We start from the raw sequence: 15441 nt of genomic DNA on the forward strand, positions 1-15441 counted from the left end.
TCTTTTGTTCATTCATGTTTTATTTATTCACCAAAATAGCTTCTGTCAGGACTCACTTTTCATTTATGAAACATTTGTTGAGCATCTACTATGACACTAGGAAAAGGATTGGAATAAGGGAGCAGAGTTCCTCGTCCTGAGTGTTTATTTTAGTGGTGAGAATGAAACAAATGAGCCAGCCAATGACAGAGCTTCCCTGTTGTTCTGAAACCACATCAGTGGATTACTAAAAGTGTTAAAAGGTGATGAGACAGCGAGGAAGGGATCTACCCTGGATAGGACTAGAGCCAGCCCTGCAAAATTCATAGAGAGGTCATCTGCAAAAGCCCTGGGGTATGGGAACCAGCATAGAGAGGTGGGAAGCAACGATGAAGTGTGGGAAAAGCTTTCATTGTTAAGGATTTAGGGTTCTGTCCTTATAGTAGTGGGAAGCCTTGGGAGGGTCCTAAGCAGAGCAATAGGATGATCTGAACAGTTTTTTAAACCTATCTCTCTGTTATGTGAGGAATGTTTGCAGAGAACCAGGGTAGAATCTGCAAGACCAGCAGGAGGCTGATAGAAATCTTCCAGGCAGGATGCCAGTGGTTGGATGTGGGTAGAAGTGATCCTTAGGGATGGATTTTGGACTAGAGTCTCTGAGGTTTCCAACAGTTTGGATGGAGGGTGGTGGGGGTGTGCAAAGAGAGAAGTGCAGTGTGACTGTTTCCCTTTAACAGATGAGTGGTCTGAGACTCAGAGAGAGCGAGTGATTATTCAGAGCCTTCCAGTCAGGAACTCTAACAGGGCTGTGATGTGAACTGAGATCCTCTTATGTCCAAAAGCAGCATTCTTTCAGTTTTCCAAGAGACTGCTGGGTTCCAGTGAATCCACAATGGTACTTTCTTTGTTTTCTAGATGTCTGCAGGTGGCTTGAACAACACAGTTTATTACTCCATCCCGAATGAAGGAGCTATACAACTAAACATACTTGTGGGGATAGGGTATGCTTCCTTTGCAAAAGGAATTGGTCTGTATTTACTTGGCTTGCTTTGGCAGGTCATCTTGGGTACTCAGGGCACAGGCTGCTGAGGCCTTGAACATGGGTTCAGTTCATGACAGAGCCAGGGCATGCCCTTGATCTGGATTTTGGGGCCTTTTAGGCTGAAGATCTTGTGCATCCTTGAATTAACAGAGCCTAACACAGTGCCTAAGACACAGTAGGTGTACAATAACTGTTCACTGAATGAATGAATGAATGAATGAGTGATGAGAAAATACAAAGCACTGGGTAAGAATATAGATTTTGAAGTCAAGCAAACCTGGACTCAAATTCCAGGTCAACCATTTACTTCTACATTTTTTTGATGTAGTTAGTAACAAAATCTTGGTTTCCTTGTCTGTAAAGTATAGGTAATAATTAGCTCCCTCCTTGGCTTGTGGCCCTTTCAATCAATCGATGTAGGCAACATATATGACAGAGCCTGGGGCGTGGAAAGTACTCCGCTAATACTTATACTTTCTTGTTTCTTGGTCAGCAGTGGCTTCTTTGTATGTTCCGAACAACCTGTTACATGTGACATGATCACTGGAGAATTCCTTTCAGAATAGGGGACCATGCTCTCTTGCTCATAGAAGTGCAAAGCCAGATTGTTTGAAATTGTTAAAACTTTTTAAATTAAATCCGCATTTCTTAGCATGGTTCACACATCTTGCCCCCTCCACAGCCCTATCTTGCACTTTTCTTCCCTTGGTATCCTACCCTTTAGTCCACTGACACCCTCCAGTCCCAGCCGGCGTTTGTTCTTCCTGGAAGGCCCTTGCCCCACCTCTGTGCCTAACGGACCCCTCCTCAGCCTTCCTAGCTTATCTCTAGGGTCCCTTCCCCAGGGGCATTTCCTAACTACCTTGGCCCAGCCACTTGTGTCAAAGCACCAGTACTTTTCTCTTGTAAAGCTTATCACTATTGAAACAATACATTCATTTGTGTGTGTGTTTTTTTCATCTCTAGCTGTCTCATTACCACATAAGATCCATGAGGGGTGAGGCTGTCTTCTTTTTTGTGGTGTCAGAGAGAGTGCAGTGTTCACTGATAGCTCCTAAGTAACTACTGGCCCGGATGGATGGATGGATGGATGGACGCAAAGACCCACTAAGCTAACCCACATGTCACATGGCCAGGAGTAAAAACATTCTTTTCACAAGAGTTGGCACAGTTGGGGCATTTATGATCTAGTTCAGGCTGCGTGCTATTGTGGGAACACAGCCAGGCATTTGCAGTAGGGTTCTACATCGCTCCCAGGAATTGGAGAGGCTCCCAGGATCTGGGAAAACGTTTTCCACTTTGACCATAAACCACTTGGATGAAAATATTTATCCAAAAAAACCATGGAGAGAGGGCTGTCTTCTCTAACCCATGTAACAACCACTCCATACCACCACCTTACAGTAGAAAATAGAGGCATTTAAAGTTGCAGGCACTGGCAGCAGGATGCTCCCGGGCAGAAGTACTTTATGACTGGGGAAACATTGACCTCATATTTCTAACAGATGCCAAGGGTCATCTATCGCCTCCATGCTATAAATGTTACCTAATTACTTAGTCTCTCTGTCTCTAGGCAGGTTAGGTAGTTTGATCTTTGAGACCACCTTAGCCACCCTCCTATGGCTTCAGCTTTTCTTTGTTTGCTAGAAAACTCCTCATTGGCATTGCATTTATTTGTGTGGGTACTGTAGTGCTCTGGAACAACCATGTGAAAACTAACAAAGGCCAATAGCACTCTTTTTCCCAGAGTGACTGCTCACTTTCCTTGCCTCTTACTAACTAGCACTCACAACCCGTGGAACAGGAGGGCCCGAGATCTGTGTGTGCGTCTGCTTGGAATCACCGGGGAGCAGAGCGGGGAAACAGATTGTTTATCTTCCCCGCTCTTCCCACTCATTATTCCATAAACACATGTTAGCTAAAGTTCAAGGACGTTGGCCAGAACCCTTTACTGTCCTAGGAAACAGTCTCACCTCTGCCCTGGAGGCCTGACATCCAAAGACCATCTGTAAAGACCTGGAAGTGCAGGCCCTTGTCGAGTCCTCTTGAGTGATGACTCACTTCTTCCCAGCACAGCTAGTGGTCGTGATGGTTGCTTACTTCACTTCTGGGCCCTCTCTGGACTGGTTTTATGATTCCAAAGCACTGGCTTGGACCACACTGAGTGTTTTGACTGTTTTGTTTCAAATACAAACAAACCCAGCATCTATGTTCTGAAGGCCCTGTCTATATGTCTAATACTAATGCTAACAGGTATTACACATCAAGTACATGGGACCCTGTGGCTTCCATGCTTTTGAGTTCGCATCTGCAAAGGTTTGCCAGAAGAGAGGAGCCTTCTCAGAGAGGAGTGTAACCATTGAAAAATGTTGGCTTTCACCAGCCCAAGCTCCTCGGAGCATATGTGTAGCCATCCGGCAGAGGTTGAGTAGCTCCATCCTCCCAAGTGCTGCATAGGTGATTCCCCATTAGGGGTGCTGCCTTTCATAGCCTGGTCTCTCCATACTAGTGTCAGGCACCCTCTTTTCCTCTGGGTCCTCTTGACCAAAGCCCAGAGCTGCTGAGGCCACTTCCCAGATGTGGGAGACCATGGAACCATATACCACAGAGGGTCATCCTTACTGAATGACCAGTTGGTACAGGTGCCACATCTAGGAGTCAAACCAGGGTTGGAATCCAAACAATGGAGCCCATCCTAAGGCCTCCCTGGACCAGAACTAATTAGAGAGGCAGATGCCAAAGCTAATTATTTGAATGTCCGGCAAGATCTAGGACACTCCTTTTAAATACGTTAGGTACCAAGCCTCATTGATACCTATTCTAAGAGAAAAAAACATTTTTAAGGACCAAATTGAAACAAATGAGGGCACTCTGACCTCTTTGTATTAAAATCATTTAGCGTCAATGGTTTAATAGAGCCTGGCTAACCCCATCAGTATGGGTCACCAGATGATCACTGGACATGGCCATTGGGATTACTGATAAGGATAGCTCATCAGTTCTTAGATCTTGGATAGTGTTTAGATAAGTCTCGAGTTCCTGAGGGCAGCTATGGGCCTCCAAGTGACCCAGGTGTTTCTTCATAATAAGTGGGGCCGTAACATCATCTTATTGATGGGAAATAGGAGACTCAGCCAGAGAAAACCCAGCTCCAGTACAAGGCCACCCAGTATTTGCCCATCCTAGACCTGTACCCTGATCTCTGGTACAGATTGTCAGTTGGAGCCCAGACTAGAGCAAAGCAGTGAGAAATGGTCAAAGTTAAAAGGTACCATGTGGAAAGGGTGCTGTGTCCAGTGAAAGAGGGAGATGTCCGCTTAGGCCTTTTGGCAGGAAAGCACAGCATCTTAAAGTTAAAGGGGAAGGAAGGGTACTAGGGTACATGGAATTCAGCCTTCCACCCAGTGTTTGAGAAGCAGTTGGTGTCAAGTGGGGCTGGAAAGATGCATCATTCTGAACTTGGCCACCTCCCTTAGCGACAAGCTGAACGATGCTTTTTCCTGCACAGGACATAGACACCTCCCATGGCTTTCAGCTTTGCGAGGAAGAGGAATATTGCGTAGGAAAAAGACTTTTAAGGAGGGAGGAGGGGTCAGAAATAGTATAATGTGGGAAAGTGAAAGCCACATGTTTAAAGGACTGGAGAATTGATTGTCCACCCCTGCCTTCCCAGACCCAGGCTGCTGCCGTTGCACATATTTTAAGTGCATGGCTCTGTTCCATGCACAGCAGATACAACTGATGGGATATGGAAGTTTTCAAACTTGCCATCTTCATGGCAGTTGCTAAATGGAGCATCTAATACTCAGTCGGGGGTTGAGAAACAGAATTGCACACCAGGATTTGTTCATGGAATGGAGAGGATGCCGCCGGGTGGTGTAGAGAAAACGCCACAGGTGTAGAGGAAAACCAGTTCTGCCTCCTGAGTAGGGAAAAAGCCAACTGTCCATCTCCTGTGTCTGTCTTCTGTACTTTCACACAGAACCCATCACTTCTAACATTTCTGGTCACCAAATGTGTGAGAGTTTTTCCCATCAAGCATTCTCTGCAACACCAGCAGGATGTCCTAAAGTTTAACTCATTTCAGACATTACCTACCTGGAGACAGCATCAGGTTCGCAGGATGAGGCCTCAACCCCACAAGACTCCTCCCACCCCACTTCAGAAGCCAATAAAAAACAAACAAACAAAAAAAACCAGATCCCCAGGTTATCCACGGCTTCTGTTCGACTTGGCTACAAATAAGAAATTCCCACAAGACCCTTTGGGTTTGATTGACTCGTTAGAGTGGCTCACAGAGCTCAGAGAAACACAATTACCAGTTTATTAAAGGATATGATAAAGGATACGGGTGAACAGCCAGATCTGAAGACCCGGAACCCCATACTTTTGGGATTATTATGGAGGCTGCGATTCATAAGCGTAATTAATAGTAACTCCGTTTCTGGACACTCGCCCCTCTCTAGGGGAGGTGGTATAGGTGAGGCTGAAAATTTTGGACTTCTAACTGTGGCTTGATCTTTCCAGTGACTGGCCACAATCCAGAGGCCATCCAGAAGCCCACACAGTCCCCTCCACAGAACAAGAGATGCTCCTTAATGTTCTTATCACCTAGGGATTTAGGAGCCCTGTGTCAGACACTGGAGACAAAGACCTAATATGAGAATAAGAGAAGACACAGGGATGGCCCATGGGCACATGAAAAGATACACAACATTATCAATCACCAGGGAAATGCAAATCAAAGCCACAATGAGCTTTCGCCTCAGGCCTATTAGAATGCCTATCACCAGAAAGACAAGGAATAACAAGTGTTGGTGAGAATGCTGGTGGCAATGTAAATTGGTGCAGCCCATGTGGAAAAGAGTATAAAGGTTCCTTAAAAATTAAAAGTAGAACTATCATATAATCCAGCAGTTTGACTTCTGAGTATTTATCTGAAGGGAAACAAAAACTGTAAAAGATATCTGCACTCCTGGGTGCACTGCAGCATTATTTACAATAGCCAAGACATGGAAACTCCTTAGTTGTTCATGGATGAATGAATGGATAAAGAAAGTGTGGTATATATACAGTGGAATATTGTTCAACCATTAAAAAATAATGAAATCCTTCCCTTTATGAAAGTGTGGATAGACCCAGAGGTTATTATGCTAAGTGAAATAAGTCAGATGGAAAAAGACAATTAAGAAATACCATAAGATTTTTCTTATGTGAAATCTAAAAACAAACAAACAACCTTATAACTAGAGAACTAATTGGTAGGGATTACGTGGTTGGTGCATTTCTCCCTGTGGGCTGTAATCTCCAGGGGTTCAAGAGCCATGTCAACTTGAGTTCACTTCCATGGCTAGTTGCTAGAGAGGGTCCTGGCATATAGCAGATGTTCAGTAAATATTTAACAATAGCTACTTCCTACAGCACACTTCCTATACATCAGTCAGCAAGTGCTGGGCATGTTATGCATTTATCCAGTACCATGCTGCTGATATGTCCAGAATTGAAGTAGTCTGACTCCAGAGTGGATAAGTCTTGAGTCTCAGCCTCTAAAACAGAGGTGATGGTAGAGCCAGCAGCCCCACTGAATTACAGTAAGGGTTTGTGTAATCCCATCCACCCCCAGCCAGGCTCATCAGATGGGACTCCTTAAAGTGTCAGCAGAGAATGGCACAGAGTATAGGCCTTGGGGCTTGTCTGCCTGCACCACTGTGTATATTCCCAGAATTCCCATGATGGCTCGAGGGACCTGAATGTAGTTTGCATTTCTGATGGGGGAGAATGGTAATTGGGCTGTGTCCAGTTTTAGAGGGAGTTGAAGGCTGTTCTGGAAATTGTTAGACTGAGAACAGAGAAACTCGGGAAGGCAGAGAGAGTAGGCTACGGTAGATGCATAACCCTGTGTGTTCTTTAAGCACTTGGGCTAACCCTCCTGACACCTGCATCCTCACTCTGCAGATAAGAAAACAGATGCGGGAGGTGTCTGCAGGTGGAATGCAAACGACCCCCTCTGGTGTGGAATGTGACAGACTGGGTTCCAATTCTGAACCCACCCTTGACTGTGTCCTTGGCCAAGCCCAGTGACTTGGTCTCTCTGGACCCCAGTGTGCTCACTCATCTTTAATGGGGAGAATAATTGAATCTGCCTTTTGGATTCAGTTCTGTGTACATGGATCGCCTGAGAGGAATACACGGCATGCCCTGGACAGCTGGCAGCTCTAGTCAGATACTGTTGGGGTGCTGTAAATCCCCAGAATGCTGGGGCAGGAGTCCCACTTTCATTTCCTCTCTCCCAGTTCTGGCATCCTTGCCCTGCACGTTCCCTTTCAGAAGACCTTGGGCAGGGAAGAGGAGGGAGCACCAAGGTTCCAGGTTCGAAGACCTACATGGTCTGCTTGGGGTATTTCATGTTTACCTAGACCTCTTTGATACAGCCCTTCAAAAAGAGAAATCTTTCCCCGAAGCCATTTCTTTGGAAAGTTCCCCCAAAGGGCTCCATGTTCAAGGGTTCTTGAGCTGAGCTGGGGTGATAAAGTATTCTTTAGACAGGCATTTAAGCTGTCTGAGGCAAGGCTTGCAGCTCTGCTCCACGGGAACCCTTCCCTTCCTTGGTGAGAGGAGACACAGTCCTGCTCTCTCACCTGCCTGGTCCCTATGGGGAGGCACACACCTGCTCAGCTGACTCAGGCTGGGCTGATCCCTGGACACACCCTGTGTGGTATATGATGTCACATCACCTTCCACCCCGGCCCAGTCCCCCCACTTCCATTTCTGTTGATAAGCATTGTGAAATAGTGAACTGGTACCAACTTGCTGTGTTTGAGCAGTGCTATCTTTGACTTCTGACCTGTAATTGACCTGTTGGTGCCTGGAAGGACCTTTAGCCCCCAGTAGTTGAAGGCATTTAAAATCACAGTGACTTCACATGGATCATATTAGTTTATCTGACAGCCAAAGTGAAGAGGAGTGTGGTGGGCGTGGACGACCCTACCATGTACTTCTGGAACCTCTGAGAAAATATCCTTGACATCGATTTAGAGTCACAGGACCTTGGATGCTCTGCTAGAAGCCTTGTCATTTAACGAAGTCTGGGGTCATAATTAAAGGTGGTTCAGAATGAAGGCAGACATTCTCAGGGCTGGCATGAGCGTCGGCCAAGAATCCTGTGGAAAGCAATCAGACACCAGTGGGACTGTAATCAGGCCCGAGGAGGGGATGGCTGGTGTCAGGAGCACCTCGCAGGGGAGATCTCTCTAGAGAACCAGCTGCAGGAGCGTCCCACACGGTTAAAGCCTTCAGTGTTGTTCAGAGGGCGTGTCAAGATGAGTGTCTGACTCCCTGTGTTAGGTGCAGTTTGCAGTGGTGGGTGTGTGGTCTGGCAGTGCACCTGTGACAGAGTTCCTGGTGCTCCTAAGACCAGGGGGCCAGGCCTGTGGGTGAGGCAGACTGGGTAAAGGCAGGCAATGGGACGTGGTGGAGACAGAGGCAACTGTGAGCAACCACCGCCCCCCCACCCCCAGTCTGAAGTGCTCTGCCACTCCAGGTAACCACTGCCACATGTGGACGCAGGCCTGCTGCAGATGTCCAGCTTTGTATATAAAATATACCAGTTTGTATAATACCGTACGGGCCGGCAGCCTCCGGCCCACTGACCTGTCATCTCACCCAGCCCTGTGAGGAGAGTGTTGCTGGATCCAACCGCCCATTTCACGTGGGCGCTGCGTGGGTCCAGCTCCGAAGCCCACACTTGTTTATACCAGCATTTCCAAATGGCTCCATAAACTCCCTTCTTTTGTCTGCTTTGTATGTGGGATTTTGAGGGAGGTTTTACGTGAAAGAAGGGTTTCTGACATTGAAAAAGCAGGCAAAACTCAGAAGCACAGGTACACGGGTGTGCTGTCTACTTATTTTCATGGTCCACGCAGGGCACCTGTTCATTTTGCGTCTCCCAGCCACTGAGCACACTGGGTTGTTGCCACTTTCTCAGACCTAATGAACGCTCTTTCTGATTAGCAAATGCCTCCTTGGCCAAGGTGTGAAGTGAAGGTTTGGGGACAGGTTCCTCCCACAAACTGAAGGCTCCTGAACATGAGCCCAGGAACAGACTATGTGGTACCGATTTTGTAGGTGAGATATTTAGCAGTAGTCTGACCAAAGAGCAACATACTTTCTCTCTTTGTGTCAGGAAAACCTGATGCCCCATGCAAGCGAAGGGGAAAAGCCTGATGCTCGCCATAGGGTGCTCACGAATCAGTCAGAGGGGTGGAGGAAAGACCTCCAAAGGGAAGCATGATGTTGGAGCTGGATTGTCCGGAGGGTGGGGTGGGGCTGTCAGAGACAAGTAAATGAGGATAAAGGAAAGCCATGAACTTGGAGATGTGGGGGGACCATGTCCTACAGGACCCGTGAACTGTGAGATCAAGGAATATATCCCATCAACCAGCATCCCTTCATCGAGCCCCTATTCATTTCTGGGCCAGGTCCTGTTTGGCATCACTGATAATGTAGCAAACAAGCCAGAAATTGTGCCAACCTCGTGGAGCTCACATTTCTAGTGAGGGAGCTGGTTATTTATTGTAGATGGTCAGTCCCCTGCAGCACCACATGGAAGGATCTCAGCTGCGTGGAGGGTAGGTCACAGGCTGTGCTGAGGGCAGAATTCAGTGCTGAGGACACAAGTTTCAGGTAAAGGTTTGGCTTCCTTTTATCTTCTAGGTCTGGGGTCAGCAAACCACTGACCTCCCACCACCATTGTTTGTACATCCATAAGCTAGGAATGGTTTTTATGTTTAAACAGTTGAAAAAATCAGAAGTAGTAGAATATTTGATAGCATGTGAATAGCATGCAAAATCGACATGTAGTATCTGTGCCATACCCCATTTACATCAAATTGTATGTATGTGCTTTCACATACATATCTGGATGCTGACTCCCCAGAAAGTTAACAAAACTTACCTCTGGGCGCCAGAATTTGGGGTGACTTTAAAAAATTTTCTTCCTACTTTTTTTGTTCTACTTGGGTTTCTTTTTTAAAACATTAACATGAGTCATCTTAATCAGCAAAGAAAACCCAGCTGTTTTAATTTCAAAGGATAAATAAGAATGGTTACATCTGCATGTGGGTGGTGGAATTACTTATGCGGTGCTGATGTAACTGTTGGAGATACGTGCATCCCCATACAGCTCTCCGATAATTGGGACAGGAGAGTGAAGGCCTCAGAACTGGGGGGTTGATAAGAATATGGTAAGAGGTGAGGAGAGAAGTCAGGACTTCTTACATGGTCATCATTGTGAGGGACAGGAGCTTCCAATGAGTAAATCTTGGTTCCCTATTGGCATTTGGAAAGATGGGGATATAGGTCTTTTCCTGACCTCCCCCCTACTCTAAGCTGCTTTGAGAAACTAGAAGTTTTGAGTTATTTTGAATGGTATGTTAGTGCCACCTAGTGTCCACACTGTCACCCCCACCCCTTGTATCTGTGGAAGCCTCCCTACAGACTTTGATGTCCCTGCTCTAGTGGCATTTGTGCAGCAGGCAGCGCGATGCTGATGCCTCCGGGGTTCTTCGGGGCAGTGGGAATGCCTCATTAGTTTGTTCCTTCCTCCCTGTCGTAGTCACACAAAGCAGATCTCTTCGGCTGCAGCACGATTTGGCAGTTGAAGAGTGAAAGGATGCCTCCCTGTCAAAACCAATCTCGTTTCTCCAGTAGCCAGCTCCTTAGTGCAGGGAAGTGTACTGGTCCCCAGGGTGGCCTAGGGCTTGGGACTTTTGGGGAGGCTGGCCGTAGTGGGCTCCTGGGAGATGCCACAACCATACCAATGGTCCCCTGGCTCAGCTCCTCCAGTGTGGCTCAGCTCCTCCACTCACTCCACTGTACACTCTAGACTCCGCTGCCCCCTTCCCCTCCACTCCCAAGTCTACAAGCAGCAGGCCATCTGCAGCACCTCATCCCAGGCCCCCTTCCTCCACTCCTGGACCCTCCATGTTCTGTGCTCAGCTGCTGCTCAAGGGAGCTCTGTATAGTGCAAACCTTCTGTGTCTTCCTCTGTTCAGATTTTCCAGTGGCTTCTGAGTGCCCTTCAGATAAAGACCAGAATTTTCAGCTGGGCCTATGCGACCTCCCACTCAGCTACGTCCAGCACTGTTTCCTCCTGCCTCTTTCTCTGTGCCTCAGTCCGGCCCTGCTAGCTTCCTTTCAGCCCCCAGGCCTCCCTGCCATGGGGTCCCTCGGCCTGCCCTCCTCTCTTCCTCTGCCTCCCACCCAGTCAGTCTCCTCAGCTCTCAGCTTCCAGGTGTGCCTTCCCAAGTCTTCCCTGGGCCCACAGACTGGGTCGCACCCACCCATACGGTGCTTGGACGATCCTGAATACCTCTCCTCCCCACATCCATCTCATCCAGGCGAGTAATGTCAGCTCCACGTGTGGAATCCTTTGGTGAATCCCCGTCTCCCCATTCATACCAGTGGTTCGCAGCCAGGGGTGATTTGATATTCTCAGCCCCTGCATAGGTAGATGTAGAACCACCATGTCCCTTCAAACCTGCTGGCCACAAGGAATAAAAAGGAGGGTGAGCCTGCCTCTTCCTTAAGCCCCACATCAGGATAATTGTTATATGAGCTCCTGCTGTGTCAGAGAAAGTCATCCCTCTTTTTTTTGCCTTTGCTTTGAACTTATTTAACATTTCATTTTAAATTGTATTTCTTTATACTCTTATCTATTTATAATAGAATTTCATCTACAGTTTTATTTCATTGTGATACCCCACAGGTCAAATAGTCTGGCTTCTACAAAAAAGTCATCAAGGAAAAAGGCCAGATGACTGTACTAGATTAGAAGAGCTCAAGTCTTTTAATGCAGAAATGCAGCTCTGACGGAGGAAATGGCTCTAAATAATCTTTCAGAGACAATTTGGAAATCGGGGAAATTTGAATACAGACTGTGCATCAGATAGCATTTTTGAGATAATGTTTATTTTCTTAGGTATGATAATGGGTTTCTGTCTTAGCTCAGGTTGCTCTAACAAACTACCATAGGCTTAAAACAACAGAAACTTATCTCTCACAGGCCTGCAGGCTGGCAAGGCCCTGGCAGGCTCGCTGTCATTGCGAGCCTACCGCCTGGTCCAAGAACATCCTCTTGTGGCGAAGGGGCAGGGAACTCTCTGGGGTCTCTTTTGAAAGGGCATTCATCCCATTCTTGAGGGCTCCACCCTCATAACCTAATCACCTCTCAAAGACCCCACCCACCTCCTAATAACATGACGTTTTTGGATTAGGTTTTAACTTGTGGATCTGGGGGGACAAAACACCCACTCTCTTTCAATCATATGGTAGAATATCCTTATTCTTAGGAGATGCAGGGTGAAATACCAGGATGTCTACAACATGCTTGTGACAATTTAGCAGTAAAAGAGTTGTGTGTGTGTGTGTGATTGTGTGTGTAGAAAAGAGAGGGGGGAGGAGAGAGGTGGCAAATGTTGACAGTGACAGATTCAGGTGAAGAGAGTGTGGGTGTTGTGTGTCCCCACTACTATGTCATGCTTTCGAGGTCGGGCTCTAAGAGCCCTGGGCAGCTACCAAATGGTGTGTTGCTCCAGGAGCCCCTGAGCTTGCGGTTTGTGTCTTTAGTCTGCAGCTCTCCGCCCATCCACATGAAGGTGCAGCCTCTGAACCAGACGGCGCTGCAGGTGTCCTGGAGCCAGCCCGAGACCATCTACCACCCGCCCATCATGAACTACATGATCTCCTACAGCTGGACCAAGAACGAAGACGAGAAGGAGAAGACATTTACAAAGGACAGCGACAAAGAACTGGTAAAAGTCAGGGTGCCTGCCGCCCTTGCGGTTAGGCAAGGGGCCCCGTCGTGTCACTCTGCCAGGCCCCGAAGGTGGGCTTTGTCGGTGCCACCCAACCTCATGCTGCCACCGGCTCTGCTGCATTGCAGTGACCCCTCATGTGACCCGTGCCCGGAGCTGGCCTGCACCTTGTCCACCTTCACTGCCCAGTTAGTGCTGCCTGGAAAAGCCAGTTAATGTCTTTATAATTAGGCCCTGCAAAACTAACTGTTGTCCTTCATTATTATAAAAACAGAGAGCTTCTGTGGAGCCCTCTTTGTCTTCCAGGGTTATTGTAAAATGTTGAATGTTCTGTGAATGTGCAACAGGTTCTGGCACTTGGTAAGCACTGTGTAAGTACTCGCTAGTATCCCTGCAATTCCCCTCCTGCTACACGCACCACCACGCGCAGCCCATCTGGGCCTGTACTCCCTCTGCCACAGCTGCTCTGCCTCCCATGCTCCTGCCTGCTGGACCCCGGTGACCCTGTCATTTCTAACCACTGTTCTCAACACCATATCTGACCTCATTTTGAGCTGCACACGCTAATTCCACGTCTCATATTAAAATTTGCATAAACGTGTAGTGGCTCACACCCCACAAGGCCCTTCAGAGCAGATGTTTTGGAAGCTGTCCTCTTCCCCCATAAAAGCAGATCCTTCCACGAGCACGGGCCTTCAAGTCTGTGCATAGAAACTCAAAGTGACACAATTGGGTTTGAAAGCTTTTGCCTTTATCGTTAATCAAAGGGAGGCTTTGAGATAATGAAATCTATAATTGTATATGCACATGAAAAACACAGTCTCACAGAGTGGGATTCTAAATGATGGTTATCACTTTTTTCCTCCCAATACAGAGTCCCCAGGGCCCATTCAATCAGTTACAGAATAATACTTTTCATATTTCTTTAGATGAATATTCTTTTACTTCATTTCCATTTATATTTTCAATTTACCTACTAGACATTGTTATCTGGGTCACATAAGGGAATGATGAGCTTCATGAAATCAGAGAGGAATCTACTGGAAGTTACCCAAGGTGATGATGTATTTTAACCTTTCTCTTGCCACTACTGAAGTCCATAAGGGATTTCTCGCTTTCTGAAGTAAAGATGCCTGCATTCATCAGCAGAAACTATACAGGCACTCAGGCAGTTTTTTGTTCTAAGTGAAAAATAATTAAACATGCAGAGATGAATAGATACTGGCTTGGAGTGAATTCTAATAAATCCCTGCATAGATGAAGCAAAGATTTTGCTCTGAACAGAAGACGGGGTCAGAGGCCTAGAGAATGAGGCATAAATTATTTTCAGAGGAAGAGAACGATGTAGGGAAAAACATGCTTTGACAGCAAGTTCTTTTTTGTAAGAATTTCTAGGGGTGGTTAGTTTCCTCTGGGACACGCAAAATTAATTTTCTTAATTCCTCAGGAAGTCAAGCATGCTGACTTAATGGCAACAAAACTATTCTCTAACTGCTGGGGACTGCAGCCCAGAAACCTGAAAGTGATATTTAACATTGGTGTGGCGTTTTCCAGTTCACATGCCTCTTCCTCATCCTTACTGCACACCTGTGGGGCAGATGGCACTGCTACCTTTTCCAAAGGAGAGAAATGAGGCTTAAAGTTAAATAATGTGACCCCAACCTACTGCTCTCAGCAGGAAGCCCTTGTCCAGGCTGCGGAAGCAGGTGTGGCCACAAAGACATTTCAGGCCCACTCAGAGGTTTTCAGTGGGGGCAGCGGGAAAACCCACTCGCGGTTAAGCGCCTAGGGCTGCTTTTTGTACGTGGCCCGAAGACACATTTCAGCAACGAGACATTTATCTATTGGAGAAGTCTGAAATCACTTGTGTTTGTGTTTGTTTCTTCACAAAGTCACTGCTGTGTCCTTGTTTTAGGTACTTCCTTTTTTATCATTTTTGAAGACTCTTGTAATAAAGCTTTGAGAATTTGGGACCTGGATTTGGCAGGTGTCTGATGACTAGGAATGGAAAAGTTTTTCTAGAAAAGGCCAAATAGTAAAGATTTCAGGGTCTATGGGACATAAGGTCGCTATGGCAACAACCCAACCCTGCCACTGTAGGGTGAATGCTGCCACAGACAGTAAGTGAAGGAATGTAGGTGGCCGTGTGCCCATCAAGCTTTATTTACAAACAGACAGAGGGCCACACATGGCCTGGGAGCTGACCTGCTGGTCCTGTGCCAGACCAGGGCTGCTCTTTCTGCTGCAGGACGCGGGTGACACAGGAACAAGGTCTGCCTGGCCTGTGCTAACTAGCTCTCACCAGAACTCTGTGAGGGAGCTGTATCTCTCCCCATTTTACACAGGAAGGTAGCAGAGGCCAAAGACATCAGGCCCCTGGCTCCGAAGCACAGCTGTGAGTGGGTGGACCGGCTGCATGTCCCTGTGCCCGACCCCGACCTCTAGCCAGTGTCCTTCCTGGCATCGTGTCCCATTTTACCCCACGGCCAAGATACGATGGGGCCTTTAAACTACGAAGAAACAGACATGCAGAGATCTTGTTTGGGGTTTTAAACTCTGCATGGCTCTGGAAATCCGGTACACCTGGTAATTCTAGAGGCTGTCTAG

The 15441-nt window shown here is 47.1% G+C and overlaps 1 protein-coding gene across 3 annotated transcripts in view; it reads left to right on the plus strand.

The window, feature by feature from the left end:
• The window catches only part of PTPRG (protein tyrosine phosphatase receptor type G), a 708699-nt gene that overhangs the window by 591961 nt on the left and 101297 nt on the right, over window positions 1–15441 (plus strand). For all 3 annotated transcript variants that reach the window (XM_036031526.1, XM_028518657.2, XM_028518659.2), the window contains exon 9: window positions 12647–12831. In XM_036031526.1, the coding sequence (XP_035887419.1) occupies window positions 12647–12831 (185 nt within the window). The remainder of the gene's footprint in view (window positions 1–12646; window positions 12832–15441) is intronic.

Source organism: Phyllostomus discolor, chromosome 7 (assembly GCF_004126475.2).
Source record: "Phyllostomus discolor isolate MPI-MPIP mPhyDis1 chromosome 7, mPhyDis1.pri.v3, whole genome shotgun sequence".
Taxonomy (NCBI): domain Eukaryota; kingdom Metazoa; phylum Chordata; class Mammalia; order Chiroptera; family Phyllostomidae; genus Phyllostomus; species Phyllostomus discolor.